Below are 13,893 nucleotides of genomic sequence, written 5' to 3'. Positions count from 1 at the left end.
ATATATAGACGAGACATTCTTCTATGTAAATTATGGGTGGGTAGGTATCACTCTACATTTGATGTAAACTTCTACTGTATGAATAAATACTTTGATGTGATCCCACAAAGTAACGATGGAAAAGGATAGAATATACGTAAATCTTACTTCATGTCAGATAGACATATTATTTTCAATAAATACTTAGGAAAAAATCTATCGGAGACAACTTTATGCATAAATGTACTATAAATAATATTATAATATTTGTAAGAGGAAAATACTAACTAAGCCCTTCAAGGATATGACTTATGCGATTTATCTTAGATAAATAATAAATAATATGACCGTTGAGAGATTAAAAGACAGAATCAGGTTAAGAAACCTGAAATAAACTTACTGTGTCCCAATTTTATTTATGAGCCAATATACAGAGAAGCAAATAATGGGAATTGGTAGGTGGAATGAAATATATATATATATATATATATATATTAATGCAACTGACAGGAAAGGACTTATATTTATTGAAAATTACAACATAAAAAAGAAAACATTTAAAAGCATGTTCCAAACTGAAAACAAAATATCTCACCAGAAATCTAACAGCCTGGCATGTTCCAAACTGTGAATACTAGTTTTTAAATATACTTTGCTAAAAATTGGAAGCATTAATCGAATAATGGAAAAGAAAATATCTTCTTTTTAATAATTATCTCACATTCTGTATAATTATTATTTTCCAAAACGTTAAACAAAGGAAAAAGAGATAGATTCAAATATTTTAACCTAATCACATCATCATTATGATGGTTGGAAACTTCTGATTATATCTGTAACAACCAATGGTTCCCTTTGTCTTTAGGTATTTGGAAGTTAATACACGCAGATATGATTGTATCTAGTGATCTATTTTGTTATATATCGAGCGGTGAAATCAGAAATTTTTACAATATATAAGATATGGAACCGAGTTGAACTAACTTTATGCAAATAACATTATGCCAAATAAGGAGTAAACAAGAGACGGGTTATTTTTCCTGATTGTACTTGGTCTCATATGAAGCTCCTTGAACAAGGCACATGCTAATAAAAAAAAATAAAAGCCCAACAACAAAAATAGATCGATCCATTTAAAAAATAATAATAAGACACTCAAAACTTGGTCTTAAAAAGGTGAAAATGAAGAGCTTAGCAAGCAAAACTGGCATCAAAAATTTTGTTTATACAATTGATTCTTAAGGCACTATTTTGAAGCGCCACTGGAGGATTCAGACTTTTTACTGGAGGACTCAGGCCTTTTAAGTATACATAATTGACCACCATCCTTAGTAGCAAAAGTGGCTGCTTTTGTTTCGTTGCACTGATTAATAAACTTTGTCAATTCCTGGCCACACAAAAGAACAATGAGACCTAGAGTTTTGACATATTTCATATTCCACATTGCAAAAAATACCGAAGAAGCAACAAAATAACTAAGTACACCTTGCATACTAATATATATGACGTCTGTATGTGCATCGAGTTTTTAAAGTTCTACTTGTATGTCATAGGAAGAAGCTATTCAAGAAGAACAGGACTAATAAGAGTTCGAGGATGAAACACATCACATGATTGTTCATGGAAATATGCTCACGAGAATATTAACTTAAAAGAAATGTTATACTATAAAATACTGATACTTGTGGTATCATGTAAACACTTTGGGACATCCCAAAATGGAAAGCTTATCATATAAATTGAAATAGAGAGAGTAGGCAAGTACTAAAACTTAAAAAAACCAGTGAACCCGGAACTCTGAACACCGGATATCTTTTATGAGGTCAATAAGTCAGACATGCTAAAAGGATGTAAAAGGATGGTGCAATAGATAATCTGACAAAACACATCTATATTTAAAGAATCATTTTAATTTAGTGGAAGGCTGCTTCTGTGTGGCAATGATAGATAGTGATGCCACAAATCACATTGACAAAAGCTTAATCATTTGCTAAGTAAAAACAATTGGAATGTGAAGGCAGTCAATCAAGTTTACTTTCCTACCATTGGTAACACAGAATCAGCTTGTCATTTGCAAGATACCACTATATACATTATCATTTAAACCTGTATATTGGTCAAGGGAATGTATTGACTGAATTTTACAGTTGAAACTACAGCTACTTTGACCAAAGATCAAGCTAATGCAATCAGTAGTTTTAGGAAATTAACAAGGTCAAAGCATTCCATTCTGGTGCTTTCTCCGCTCCAGTCAGTCCTTCTGTTCTAAATATATCAAATCTGCATAAATATCCTCCTGATAACCCTAAACTTCACTGCTTATGGCATCTATATATAAGTACTCAAAGGTTGTACAAAATAAAAATTAAACGACTCAAAAACCAAAGTTGAGCAGAAATAATTTTTTCTGTAAATCTCTCGAAACTAAAATTAACTTTGATCAGTCTAGTGTCTTCAGCTCTTTGAAGAAGAACATGAACCCAGATGTGTTATCCTACTATAGCACCCTAATCTTATTGAACACCCTCCTTAAACACTTCTTTTATTGCGTTTATCCAGGTCTCATGTTTCATCTAGGAATACCGAATCAAGATCCCAGATCAAATGGACTGTGAAACTAAATAAAGCCCTTTCCAGCAAACTAAGAGTTCTAACTATTTTCTTTCCATAAACCTTCCTCTCTTTTGAAAAGCATCAATTGTAGAAGTATCATATTACACTTCCAAATCCAAATCATACATATTCATAATATTTGGCACAGTGATAAAACTTCAATAACAGCTCTTCCACAATTTTTTTTCACACTTAACTGAACTTAGTTAAAGCAAAAAGAAAAGTAAGTGCATCTACTACTAACCATAATACAAACAAAAGAACCAAGTTTCAAGAACAATAATTGATAGACCTAAAATGAAGAAATAAGGCATATAACTCCACAAGACTTAACAAAGTCAAAACTCTGAAGAAAATAACAATAATGTCATCACTAACCTCATTCTCTCAGAGTGATTTAACTTGATCAATAAAGTTCTAATGTCATCATTAACCTCAATTCTCCGACAGAGTGATTTAACTTAATCAATAAAGTTTTAATGTTATCACTAACCTCAATTCTCCAACAGAATAATCTAACTTAATCAATTAAAGTTCTAATGTCATCACTAACCTCAATTCTCCGACAGAGTGATTTAACTTGATCAATTAAAGATCCCAGCTTTGTACCTTACCCACCCCTCAACCCCCTAAGGATCCCTTTATCAATTCCCTTTCTCCAATTATTTATGAAGTTTGAGGTGTTAACTTTCATATATTAATATTTACCACCAAGAAAATTACATAGGTACAAAATCTCAAAACAATGTTGCCACATAACAGATATTCAATATGATTGAGGGAAGGAAGCAAATCAAACACCCATAAACTCAAAATATCAAAATTATAAACCTAGAAATCACAAACATAATTAAAAAACACTCACCCGATCGACATCCATCTGCTTTGTGTTCTTCGATGGTTTCACAGCTCTCTTCCCTGTAAATAAAATTATTTGTTAATCCCCATACACACTAACACAAACGATGAAATTACTAACAAAGAAATACATATACCTTTGCGAATTTGAGGAGCTTTTCCATGTCGACTCGGCACTGATTTCTTCTTCTGTTGGCCTTTGAAAAGATTTGCCTTTTGTGTCATCTTTTAACCCCTTACTAATTTGCTTTCAATGGATTCTAGGGTTTTTGTTGGATGGCTAGGGTTTATATTTACCCAATTTGGTGTATTACGGTTCGGATTGAAGAAATAGATCGACCGGTTCGGGTCCTTCCATTTTGTTATGGCGATGTAAATTAATATTTATCAAAAAATTTCAGTTAGACATTTGACGTTTTGAAACTATAACATGTTTCAGTTAAATCTTTAAATTTTACGAAAAATATTTGTTGTTGTAATTAGCGTGTATCTTAATTTTAAGTTTGTTTATTTTAACGGAAAGGATCAAAATTGCTCCTAAATTATAAAGGACTATTTCTTTTATAGTGCATACTAGTTGACAATGCTTAGGTGGAAGTCCCACTTGGCTTGCCAAATAAAAAAAAAATAGGAAAAATTGTATATAATGACAAACTAATAAATTAAATGAAATGATATAACCACACTTTGATTTAATTGTGTTTCATAGCAAACTGATTGTCAGTCACCTCTTTCCCTCAAACTCTCGCTCGCCACTCTTCTCTCTTGCTCCATCTCTCGCTCGTTTTCTCTTACTTTTATACAAACACAAGTGCAGTGTTTGTATAAAGCGAGAAAAAAATAAATATACATATATTTTCATTTCCCTCTCTCCCCTCTCCCAAATCTCGCTCGTCACTCTCCCAGATCTCGCTCGCTATCCTCGCCTTTATTGCTTATAGAAACAGAAACGAATTGTATAAATTGTGTATCTGTTTGTATAAATCAAGAGAAAATTGTATATATACTTGCAAATACATATATCTTCTTCTCTATATACTTATAATTATACAATAAAATATTTCCCTGCCCAATTTCTTTTGCCTTTCTCTCTTTCTCGTTTTATACAAATTTAAATTGTATATAATTTCTCTATTTCTCATTTTATACAATCGATTCAATTGTATATTTCATGTCCAAGCCTCTTTTGCCTTTCTCTCTTTCTCATTTTATACAAATTCAAATTGTGTATAATCGTCTTATACACTTATAATCATACAATACAAATATTTCCCTGTCCAACTCTCTTTTACTTTTCTCTATTTCTCGTTTTATACAAATTCAAATTGTATGTAATTTCTCTCTTTCTCGTTTTATACAATTCGCTTCAATTGTATATGTATGACGAATTATACATATATGTTTGTTATGGAGCACAATTATGTAAACTTTGTTATAAAATACAAATATGAATTTTGTGTTTGCTATAAGTGAAAGTTATGGGGTGTTAACTCTTGAGGGTATATGTGGTCTCTTAGAATAACAGCAATAACGTTTTTAATACAAAAAGTAACGAAGGGTATAAGTTGTCTATTTCACATTGTATTGACTTGAGACTTGATATTGTAAGTCATTTATATTTTAGTTAGACTAGACAAATTTAATTTTTATTAAATAATTTAAAATTTTATGATATTTTATTTATAATATTAAGTTTTTTATTCAAAACATATATTTTATGATGTTAATAGAACTCTGATAATTTTAATTTTTATGATTAGTTCAATTGAAATATACTAATTTAAAAATTATAAATCACTTATATTTTCGTAGTAATAGTTAGGAACATATCTTTATTAATTGATATATTTTCGAAAGACAATATATAACTTAAAACTTTTATTTAATACCCCTAATAAAGTTTATTATTTATCTAGAATAATTGTGCATTCAAATAATATATATATCATAACAATGTGGCAAACAAATATGTCAGAGTAATTATTAGATTATGTAATTACTAAACTGATAATTACTAGCTTAGGTGGCTTTTCAAACGGACCTTTTAGAATAACATCATTATAAAACGACTAATAATTGATTTTTAATCAAAAAAAATATACAAAGTTATTTCTCTCTTTTGATCTTCAGTCAATCACAACATTTTCTCCTTTTTCTAACACTTCATGTTTTCTTAGCTCTTTTTTTTCAATTCATTAAATTTTCGTTACTCAATAAAATTACATATCACATTTTTTCTTCTAGTAACTTCTATAACTCTTCCGTCGTTATTGACCGCCATAAAAGATGAAATTGTGTGCTTCCTTAATAATACTGAAAACATATTAATATTAATTAAGAGGGAGACTTGGCTTTAAAAAAAATATAACAGAAATGCATTCAGATTAATACGTACAATATATATCAATCAATAAAGAGCAAATTAAAAATAAATCAAACTTAGTCCATATAAATAGACCACAAAAATTACTTGAATAACATATAAATAAATAATTTCTTTCCATAATATAAAGAGCCATCGGGATGTTCACTAACTAGCCGTAACATAATATTCCACTTAAAACCTTAGGATCAGGACATTAGGATTCAAATAACGCCGTAGTCGGATCAGGCTGGAACGTTATATTTTTCAGTCACTATTACACTTTGTTTGGATGATTGTTATGTATTATTTCATAATATATTGTATTATGGGGAAAAGGGTCTGAAAAACATGTGCATTGTCGTAATTAAGGTGTATTTTGATTCCAAATTAATATCTCTTTTTTTAAATCTAAAGTCTAACTTTTGGTGAATAACATATACTAGTAACAAGAGAGAGTAGCTCAGATGGTAAGTTCCACTCACTTCCAATCCAAAAGGTTGTGAATTCAAGTCAGCAAGAGAACAAAAAGGGTGGGAGCTTTAAGAAGGGGTAAAAAATGATACACAAGTAAAATATCATTATTGTAAAACAACACCTAAATAAACATATTAATTAGCTATTAAATAAAGAAAAAAAGCATAAATGTCAAACTACTAGAAAATCTTGCAACGAAATACTGTATCAGAACGAGAAATTTTTTAATAATTGACAACTAGAGGAATAGATGAAAGAAACTGGTTGCTCGACGTGTTTTATATAATGAGTTTGCTTTTTAATAATGGTTGATGGCTTAGAATATTGTTAATATTTAGTAATTGGTTCTTCTACGATAAGGTTAGTGAGAGTGTCACTCAAGACAGTCTGATCGTGATATCTAGACTTTAATTTAAGACAAATAAAAAAAATGATAATAAATAATAATAATAAAACAATAGTTTGCAGTATGCTTAAGTCAAGTGGGAAGCTATTGAAGAACCACTTGATAAAATTTAGAACAAAGTAAATAAATACCGTAATAAAAGAAAGTATTTGAATTCTAAAATATACCATACTTTTAATAATATTTTCATCAGCTTAAAAATAAAAACCACAATTTTTTTAAATGTTCTAAATCTACTAGACTCACTTAAATGACAAAACTCTCAAGGAATGTAGTCTAGGTAGAAAATCCAATAAGCCTTTTTCACTATTTTCCTAGTGTTTTTTGAATAAACAATTTCTTTTTTTACAACAAATCAAAGAGTCAATAATAATTAATACAAGAACAACTAATTCTAACATAATTTATGTTCAAAATCAAACGACCTTAAAAACTAACAAGACCCGCTATAAAAAGACATATAAAAATCATAAATCAAATAAATAAGTTTGACTTGACACAAAATTTAATTATAAAAAATATATTTTAAAACTTAATCTGAGATATAACATCACATTTCTGTGATAATAAATTTTTTAAAATTTACAGCTTTAGATATGCTATAGTAACATTTTTGTGGCTATCAAAATTTCTCATAAATGAAATATAAGAACGTATCTTTTTTCCTTAAATGAATTAATAATAAAATAATGTCAACTAAAGTATAATCAAGGGCACAAGCGTTAAAATTATATCATTCATTTCAATTTATGTGACATATTTTAATAAATCTTTTGTTTTATTATAATTTTCTAAAATATTTTGTTTAATAATTTAAATTGTCAATTATTTTAACTTCAAATTTACACATTTTATTTTTATAACTTATTTTTATCTACATTCATATTCAAAATTAAAATTTCCGACTCATCAAAATCTATATCACATAAATTAGAAATAAAAAATACTTCTTTATATAAGGGGGTGGGACTATAATCCTAGGAAAATCCCCCTCTTTCTACTTAAAAAAGTCATCAAAAACATTAATGATATTTTAATACGGTAACCTCTTTATTTGTGGGTAACCTCTTTATTTGATCAAAATTGTTAATTAATACCATATTTGCCACATTCACATTTTTTTAAGAACTAGTATATGGACACGTGCGTTGCACGTTACTTCATAACGATGAATAAAACGATAAACAATTTAACTTTTAAAAAAATGTTTGTAATGTACAATTAACTTGAAGAATTTTTTTTACATTTAGTCCTGAGGCACACTATCTTATGATTAACTTGCTTAAAATATCTTTTTTGTCTCATAAAAATGTTGAAATTAAATTAATATTTATACATTTCAAGAAGATAAAATGTTTGAGATTCTCCTTCTCATTAAGTAGAATGCAATTAAGTAATTAAAATTTATAAATAAAAAACTTAATAGAAGAAAATAACTAAGATTTAAAGTGCAATGATTGATATTTAAATTATGTAATTATACAAATAAAATATTAATATTAATTAAATAAATCAGATTTTAATTTAATGGAGAGTCAAAATGACAATATTAGTATTCTTACAATTAAAAGTTTGTTGAAATATATATTACATTTTTTGTTAAAAAAATAATAGGAGCAATATTTGGTCAAAGGATAAAAAGATCTTTTAACTTCTTAAGCATTTTGGTGTATCATTTTTTCGACTTTGGAATTTGGATCTCATGATAATTTTAATGAAAATTGTCGAAAAACTATAGATTTTATCCACAAGCACATGGAAGAATGATTCTTTACAAATATTTAAAATTTAAAATGCAAAAATATAATTATTAATATTTGAAATTAGAATATCTTGTAAGCATTAATTGTTCTGCATGTCTTATACACTATTTTTATGATTGTATTTATCTCATTTTCTAAAGCAAAAAATACACCCTTCAATCAAATATATTCTTAAAACAAAATTACAAATACAAAGAAAAAGTATCATATATAGGAGCAAGTTTAGCATAACGCAACCAACGAAAAAATAGAAAAATGATAAGACAATCTTTTTTCTGTTTTTTCTTGATAATGCAAATAGAAACAAAGTTATAGTAATCAACATTCAACTTTTGACCATAAAAAATTAAAATATTTGGAAGACAAGTTAATAGAAGTGATATTCAACTACATAAATGGAGGGATCTTACCATAGTTCTGATCTCGACAAATAAGTAAAAATAAATAAATACATCAAGCTTCGATATTTTAGTAATTAACATTCATTCCTATAATCACATTATGCCTTGTAATCTTGACACAAATCCTCTTGCCTTGAAATTTTCTTCACTTGATTAAAACTTCTCTAGTCTTCCACACACAAAAAATTGTATCACATGTAAATCTTTCTATAAAAATAATATTAAAAGATTGTATTTATAGGAAAAAATATATCTTTGGAATATGAAGATTAACTTACAAAGTTGAAAGGTCAAGTGTTACAAAAATTAAAAAGAAATATTAATTAAGAACATAAATTAATCTAGAAGATAAACCATATACATGTATCTATTTAAAGGGTAAATATTTAAAGAAGATAAATTAAATTAGATATTTTAATTAAGAATTATAAAGAAGTGTAAAAGTCATTAACATTTCTATTAAAATAATATAATTAAATATTTAAATTAAATAATTAAATATTTTTATATCATTTTAATTTATAATAAGGGTAAAATCGTAATTCAACTTTTAACTTTTTTGGTTCCCTCTTATAATAATATATGATAATCAGAACTAAGAATGACTTGTTAAATTCCCCTATTAGTTGGAATGATCCGTTTGAAATCCAAATCATCAAAGAAATTAATAAGTCAATAGTCAAATTTCGAAAAATTTTATGATAAATGAGGCTCAGATATGATGTGGCAGAAAAAAGTTATATGAGACTCATTTATATTTTGGTGAATCTATTTCAGAAAATTAACCAAACTCTTTTTTCTCCGTCTTCCTTTTCACAGTTTCCCTCTCTTTCTTACTTGTTTTTTTTTTTTAAAAAAAAAAAAATCTTTACTTTTTTTCCATTGTTTTCTTTTCTAACAATTGTTTCAAAGTTTATACTTAAATAACTTTATTCATGAAAAATATGGAATTCAAGAAATCTTACCTGACTAATTTTATTTTTAGCTTTTTGATATTGTTTTTTCATGTAGATATTAATTATTTATATTATTAAAAATAGTTATATAAAATTATTTTTTAATTTTCAAAGATTTAATTAATTACAATTTTCTATTTTATTATAATAATCAATTATTTTTATAGTAAAATTTATAAAGCGACCCAAAAAATTTAAGGTGTAAATTAGTAAAAACTATTATTCTATTTATGATTTCTTAAGAAATTTGTAAAAGAAAAAATAGATTATTAATATGAAAACAAAGAAGGTAGAAATTTAATATGTTCTTTTATTTTTCTCTCAACAATTTCATATCGAAAAGTAATTCAATCCACAAATACTCTTCAAAAGAAAATATAACGGATCGAACATTAATGATCTTAACAAACAATTATATAAGTTTTGATACTATTGTCATGAAATTCAAAAACGAAATACATCCATAAACACCAACATAAATACATATTATTTTCGTCAATTTATACAATATTTTTATTCTTAAAATTAAAGGTAGGTGTAATTTAATTAATATTTTGTTTACTAACTTTTATTATTACATTTCTTAAGAAATTATAAATATAAATAATAATTTTAATAATTTATTCCATAAAAGAATTTTCGCAATTTTATAAAATTTATTTATAAGTTTTTAAAAATAAATTTTAGGATTAGAAAACCTATTATATCTTGATTTTATAAACTAAAAACTAAATTTCAAATAAATATTTATTATAATAGAATAAATAGCATAATATAAAAAATAATATTAAAATAATAAACTAAAAACTTATATAATGATCGTAAAATTTAAATAAAAGCTCAGTACATAAAAAAAAGGAAAGCATAAACTAATTAAATCAACAAATAAATTCTTAAAAGATATGATTAAAATGATCTTAAAAAAAGAAAAACATATTTTAAAAAAATAAAACACAATATATTGAGCAAGGGACATAAAAAAATGACAAAGAAGACTTAAAAAAGTTCCTTTATTAGCTTGATAAATGAGTCCCATCTATATCCATTTGTCAATCAAACAATACCTCATACAAGTATGACATGACATGCCTCATACATTTTAAAAGTGAATATATATATATATATATATATATATATATATTCACTTTTAAAATGTATGAGGCATATATATATATATATATTCATCATTTGTAGTGTTAGGTTATTAGCATTTTAATATTAATATTTAATATATTAAATTGCTTTATTTTGGAGTTATAAGAATGAACATTGGAATGGATGACTTATACATCATCCATTAGCATTGGTTATCCATCAATGTCTTTCATTCTTAATTCCTCCATTACTTTTTGTAATCTATGTAACTCCCATTGTAATTTATGTAATCTATGTAACTCTCATTGTAACCTATGTAACTCCCATTGTAACCTATGAAACTCCTAAGACCATTATCTTTACTATTTACTACCTCCATTATTTTCCTATTCATTGCTAGAAAGACTTCTTGTAGTATAAATAGTGGTAGTCTTCATTTGGTTTTAGAGACATACAATTCATTAGAGAAAACAAAGAGTGAAAGAGTTAGTCTAAAAGAGAGTTCTTATTAGTTGAAGGGAGGTGTTCTTTTTTGTGGAGCTTTGGACTCAACTCTTGTCCAGAGTTGTTGAGTTATACTTTGTGAAGGCTGTTGTATTCTGGAGGGGACAAGTCAAAGAGGACAACTGCTGGACCGGTGAAAACATTTGCTGCAGTGAGCTTGAATCTCCTTAAAGAGAGCGAGATATCCGTGCCTCAGTCTAAAGAAGAGATTACTTTCTTCATTTTATTTTCAATTGTAATATTGCAATTTTATTATCTTGTAAGTTTTTTCACTAACATGTAGTATATAATAGAGGGGGGAAAGCACATGGGAAAGAACAAGAAATTTGACGAAAACTTTTAATATATATATAAATATATATATTTGTTTCTCTATTTTTTTCAAAATCAAAATCATTTTTTTCTTTGATTCAATAAAAAAATCTCCAGAAAATATGTGTGGAATATTTGCCTACTTGAATTATAATGTCTCTATTTTTTTCAAAATCAAAATCATTTTTTCTTTGATTCAATCAAAAAATCTCCAAAAAATATGTGTGGAATATTTGCCAAATTGAATTACAATGTTACCAGAGAGAGAAACATCTTTGAAGTTCTCTTTACTTTCAATACATGAATTCTACTTTCAGTTCATACATATTACTTTTAGTGTATGTACTCCGCTTTCAACTTATGCATATCACTTTCAACCCCACTTCTAACTATGAACACACAATTCTAATTTTAACTCATGCCAATTTTTAAATCATGGTAAACAACAGTGTGATTCATAAAGATTTGTGAAGAAAAAAAATTAAGATTATTTTGTTAGAGGGCTGCCAAATTTTAAACCTATTCTATCCATTTCAATTTACGTGACAAATTATAAATTTTTCAATTTTAACGAATTTGTTTTATCATAATTTTTAAAAATGTCTTGTTAATAATTTAAAAACGTCAACTATTCTAACTTCAAATATATACATTTTTCTAAAAAAACTTATTTTTGTCTGCATTCCCGTTCAAAATATGTATTATATACAGTAAAACCTCCATAAATTTATATGGATAGGACCATGAAATTTTATTATATTTTATAGAGATAATATTTAATCGATAAATTAATATTTATTAATTTAAAGAATGATTTAAGATTTAATAAAAGTTAATTTTAATTATATCAAAATCATTGTATCTTACCAATTTCAACTTTATGATGCGTGAATAATAAGAGTGTTCAAGATGAATTATTGTAACAAAGTTTATCATAGGATATTAGAAGACTATGAAGTGAGACAAACTGATCCAACAAAGATTGATGTTTTGGATGCTACCAATTTTGTAGTCCTTAATTGGACAATAATTGTTTAGCAAGAGACAATATCAAATTGTCTTGACACTGTAAAATTTGTTCGGGGATGAAATTTAGAGATTTTGAATGAACCCACCTATGAAAACGTCATCATGAACTTGAGGTCATCATTAATGATCCCAGTTACCACAATGAAATGGATGTCAATAACCTATTGAATTATTCGGGTGAAAGTAATACAAGTTCAGAGGTTCAAAGCTTAGAATAAATTGTAGATACAATCGAAAAAAACAATGTTGATGATGAAATTGAAGATGATGCTAATTAGTTACGCGTAAGGAAACACTTATCACATCTAAAACTCTTCACAATTTTATAGTTCAATTTGAAAAGACAACATCGAAGTTCTTGGATGCAATAAGAAAAGTTAGAGATGAACTTCAAAAAGATATAATTTTTTTTAAAAAAAACTGAACACAATAGAATTATATTTCACTAAATTATCTTAAAGATATTTGTATTTTTTAAAGATTTATTAATTTATGATATTAATGGGACCATATATTTATATAGGGGTTTTCTAAAAATATATTATCTTATTGAAATTAATAATTTTTTCATTGACCCAAGTCGGGATCGAAGAAAAATATTAATTAAAGAGATTATTATTTTATTGAGTATTAATTTATAGAGCAACTTTCACATATAGCAAATAAAAAATTCATGTTTGTATGCTATAGCAAAGTTTGCATAATTGCGCTCCATAGCAAACATAGAAACTGTATAATTCGTTATACATATACAGTTGAAGCAAATTGTATAAAACGAAGTGTATAAAACAAGAAAGAGAAAGACACTTGGGTAGAAAACTGTATAAAAATGAAGTGTATAAAACGAATTATAAGTGTATAGAACGATTATATACAATTTGAATTTGTATAAAATGAGAAAGAGAGAAAGACAAAAGAGACTTGACTAGGAATATACAATTGAATCGAATTGTATAAAACGAGAAAGAGAGAAATTAGATACAATTTGAAAATTGTATAAAATGAGAAAGAGAGAAAGACAAAAAAAACTGGGCAGGAGCGTATTTTTTATTGTATAATTATAAGTGTATAGGACGAAAATATATGTACTTGCATGTGTATATACAATTTTCTCACCCTTTATACAAACAGAAACACA

General features: G+C 26.6%; 1 protein-coding gene across 1 annotated transcript; it reads right to left on the bottom strand.

Annotated features, from left to right (window-relative positions):
• Positions 1–1,079: 1,079 nt before the first annotated feature.
• LOC101258782 (uncharacterized) lies at positions 1,080–3,803 on the bottom strand. The gene is made up of 3 exons (XM_004229620.5): positions 3,588–3,803; positions 3,458–3,510; positions 1,080–1,366 (listed from the first exon to the last, which is right to left on the bottom strand). The coding sequence occupies exons 1-3, from the start codon at positions 3,673–3,675 to the stop codon at positions 1,226–1,228; spliced, it is 282 nt and encodes a 93-aa protein (XP_004229668.2). The 5' UTR covers positions 3,676–3,803; the 3' UTR covers positions 1,080–1,225.
• Positions 3,804–13,893: the final 10,090 nt, after the last annotated feature.

This window comes from Solanum lycopersicum, chromosome 1 (genome assembly GCF_036512215.1).
Source record: "Solanum lycopersicum chromosome 1, SLM_r2.1".
Classification (NCBI taxonomy): Eukaryota; Viridiplantae; Streptophyta; class Magnoliopsida; order Solanales; family Solanaceae; genus Solanum; species Solanum lycopersicum.
This window is presented reverse-complemented; position numbering and strand designations above follow the sequence as displayed.

Bases quoted from the DNA above. Each gene is read 5' to 3' on its own strand.
- LOC101258782 (XM_004229620.5), bottom strand. From the start codon at position 3,675: ATGACACAAAAGGCAAATCTTTTCAAAGGCCAACAGAAGAAGAAATCA. The intron at 3,511-3,587 runs GTATATGTATTT...TTTTATTTACAG, and splicing joins AGCTCCTCAAATTCGCAAAG to GGAAGAGAGCTGTGAAACCA. The intron at 1,367-3,457 runs GTGAGTGTTTTT...TTGTGTGGCCAG, and splicing joins AGCAGATGGATGTCGATCGG to GAATTGACAAAGTTTATTAA.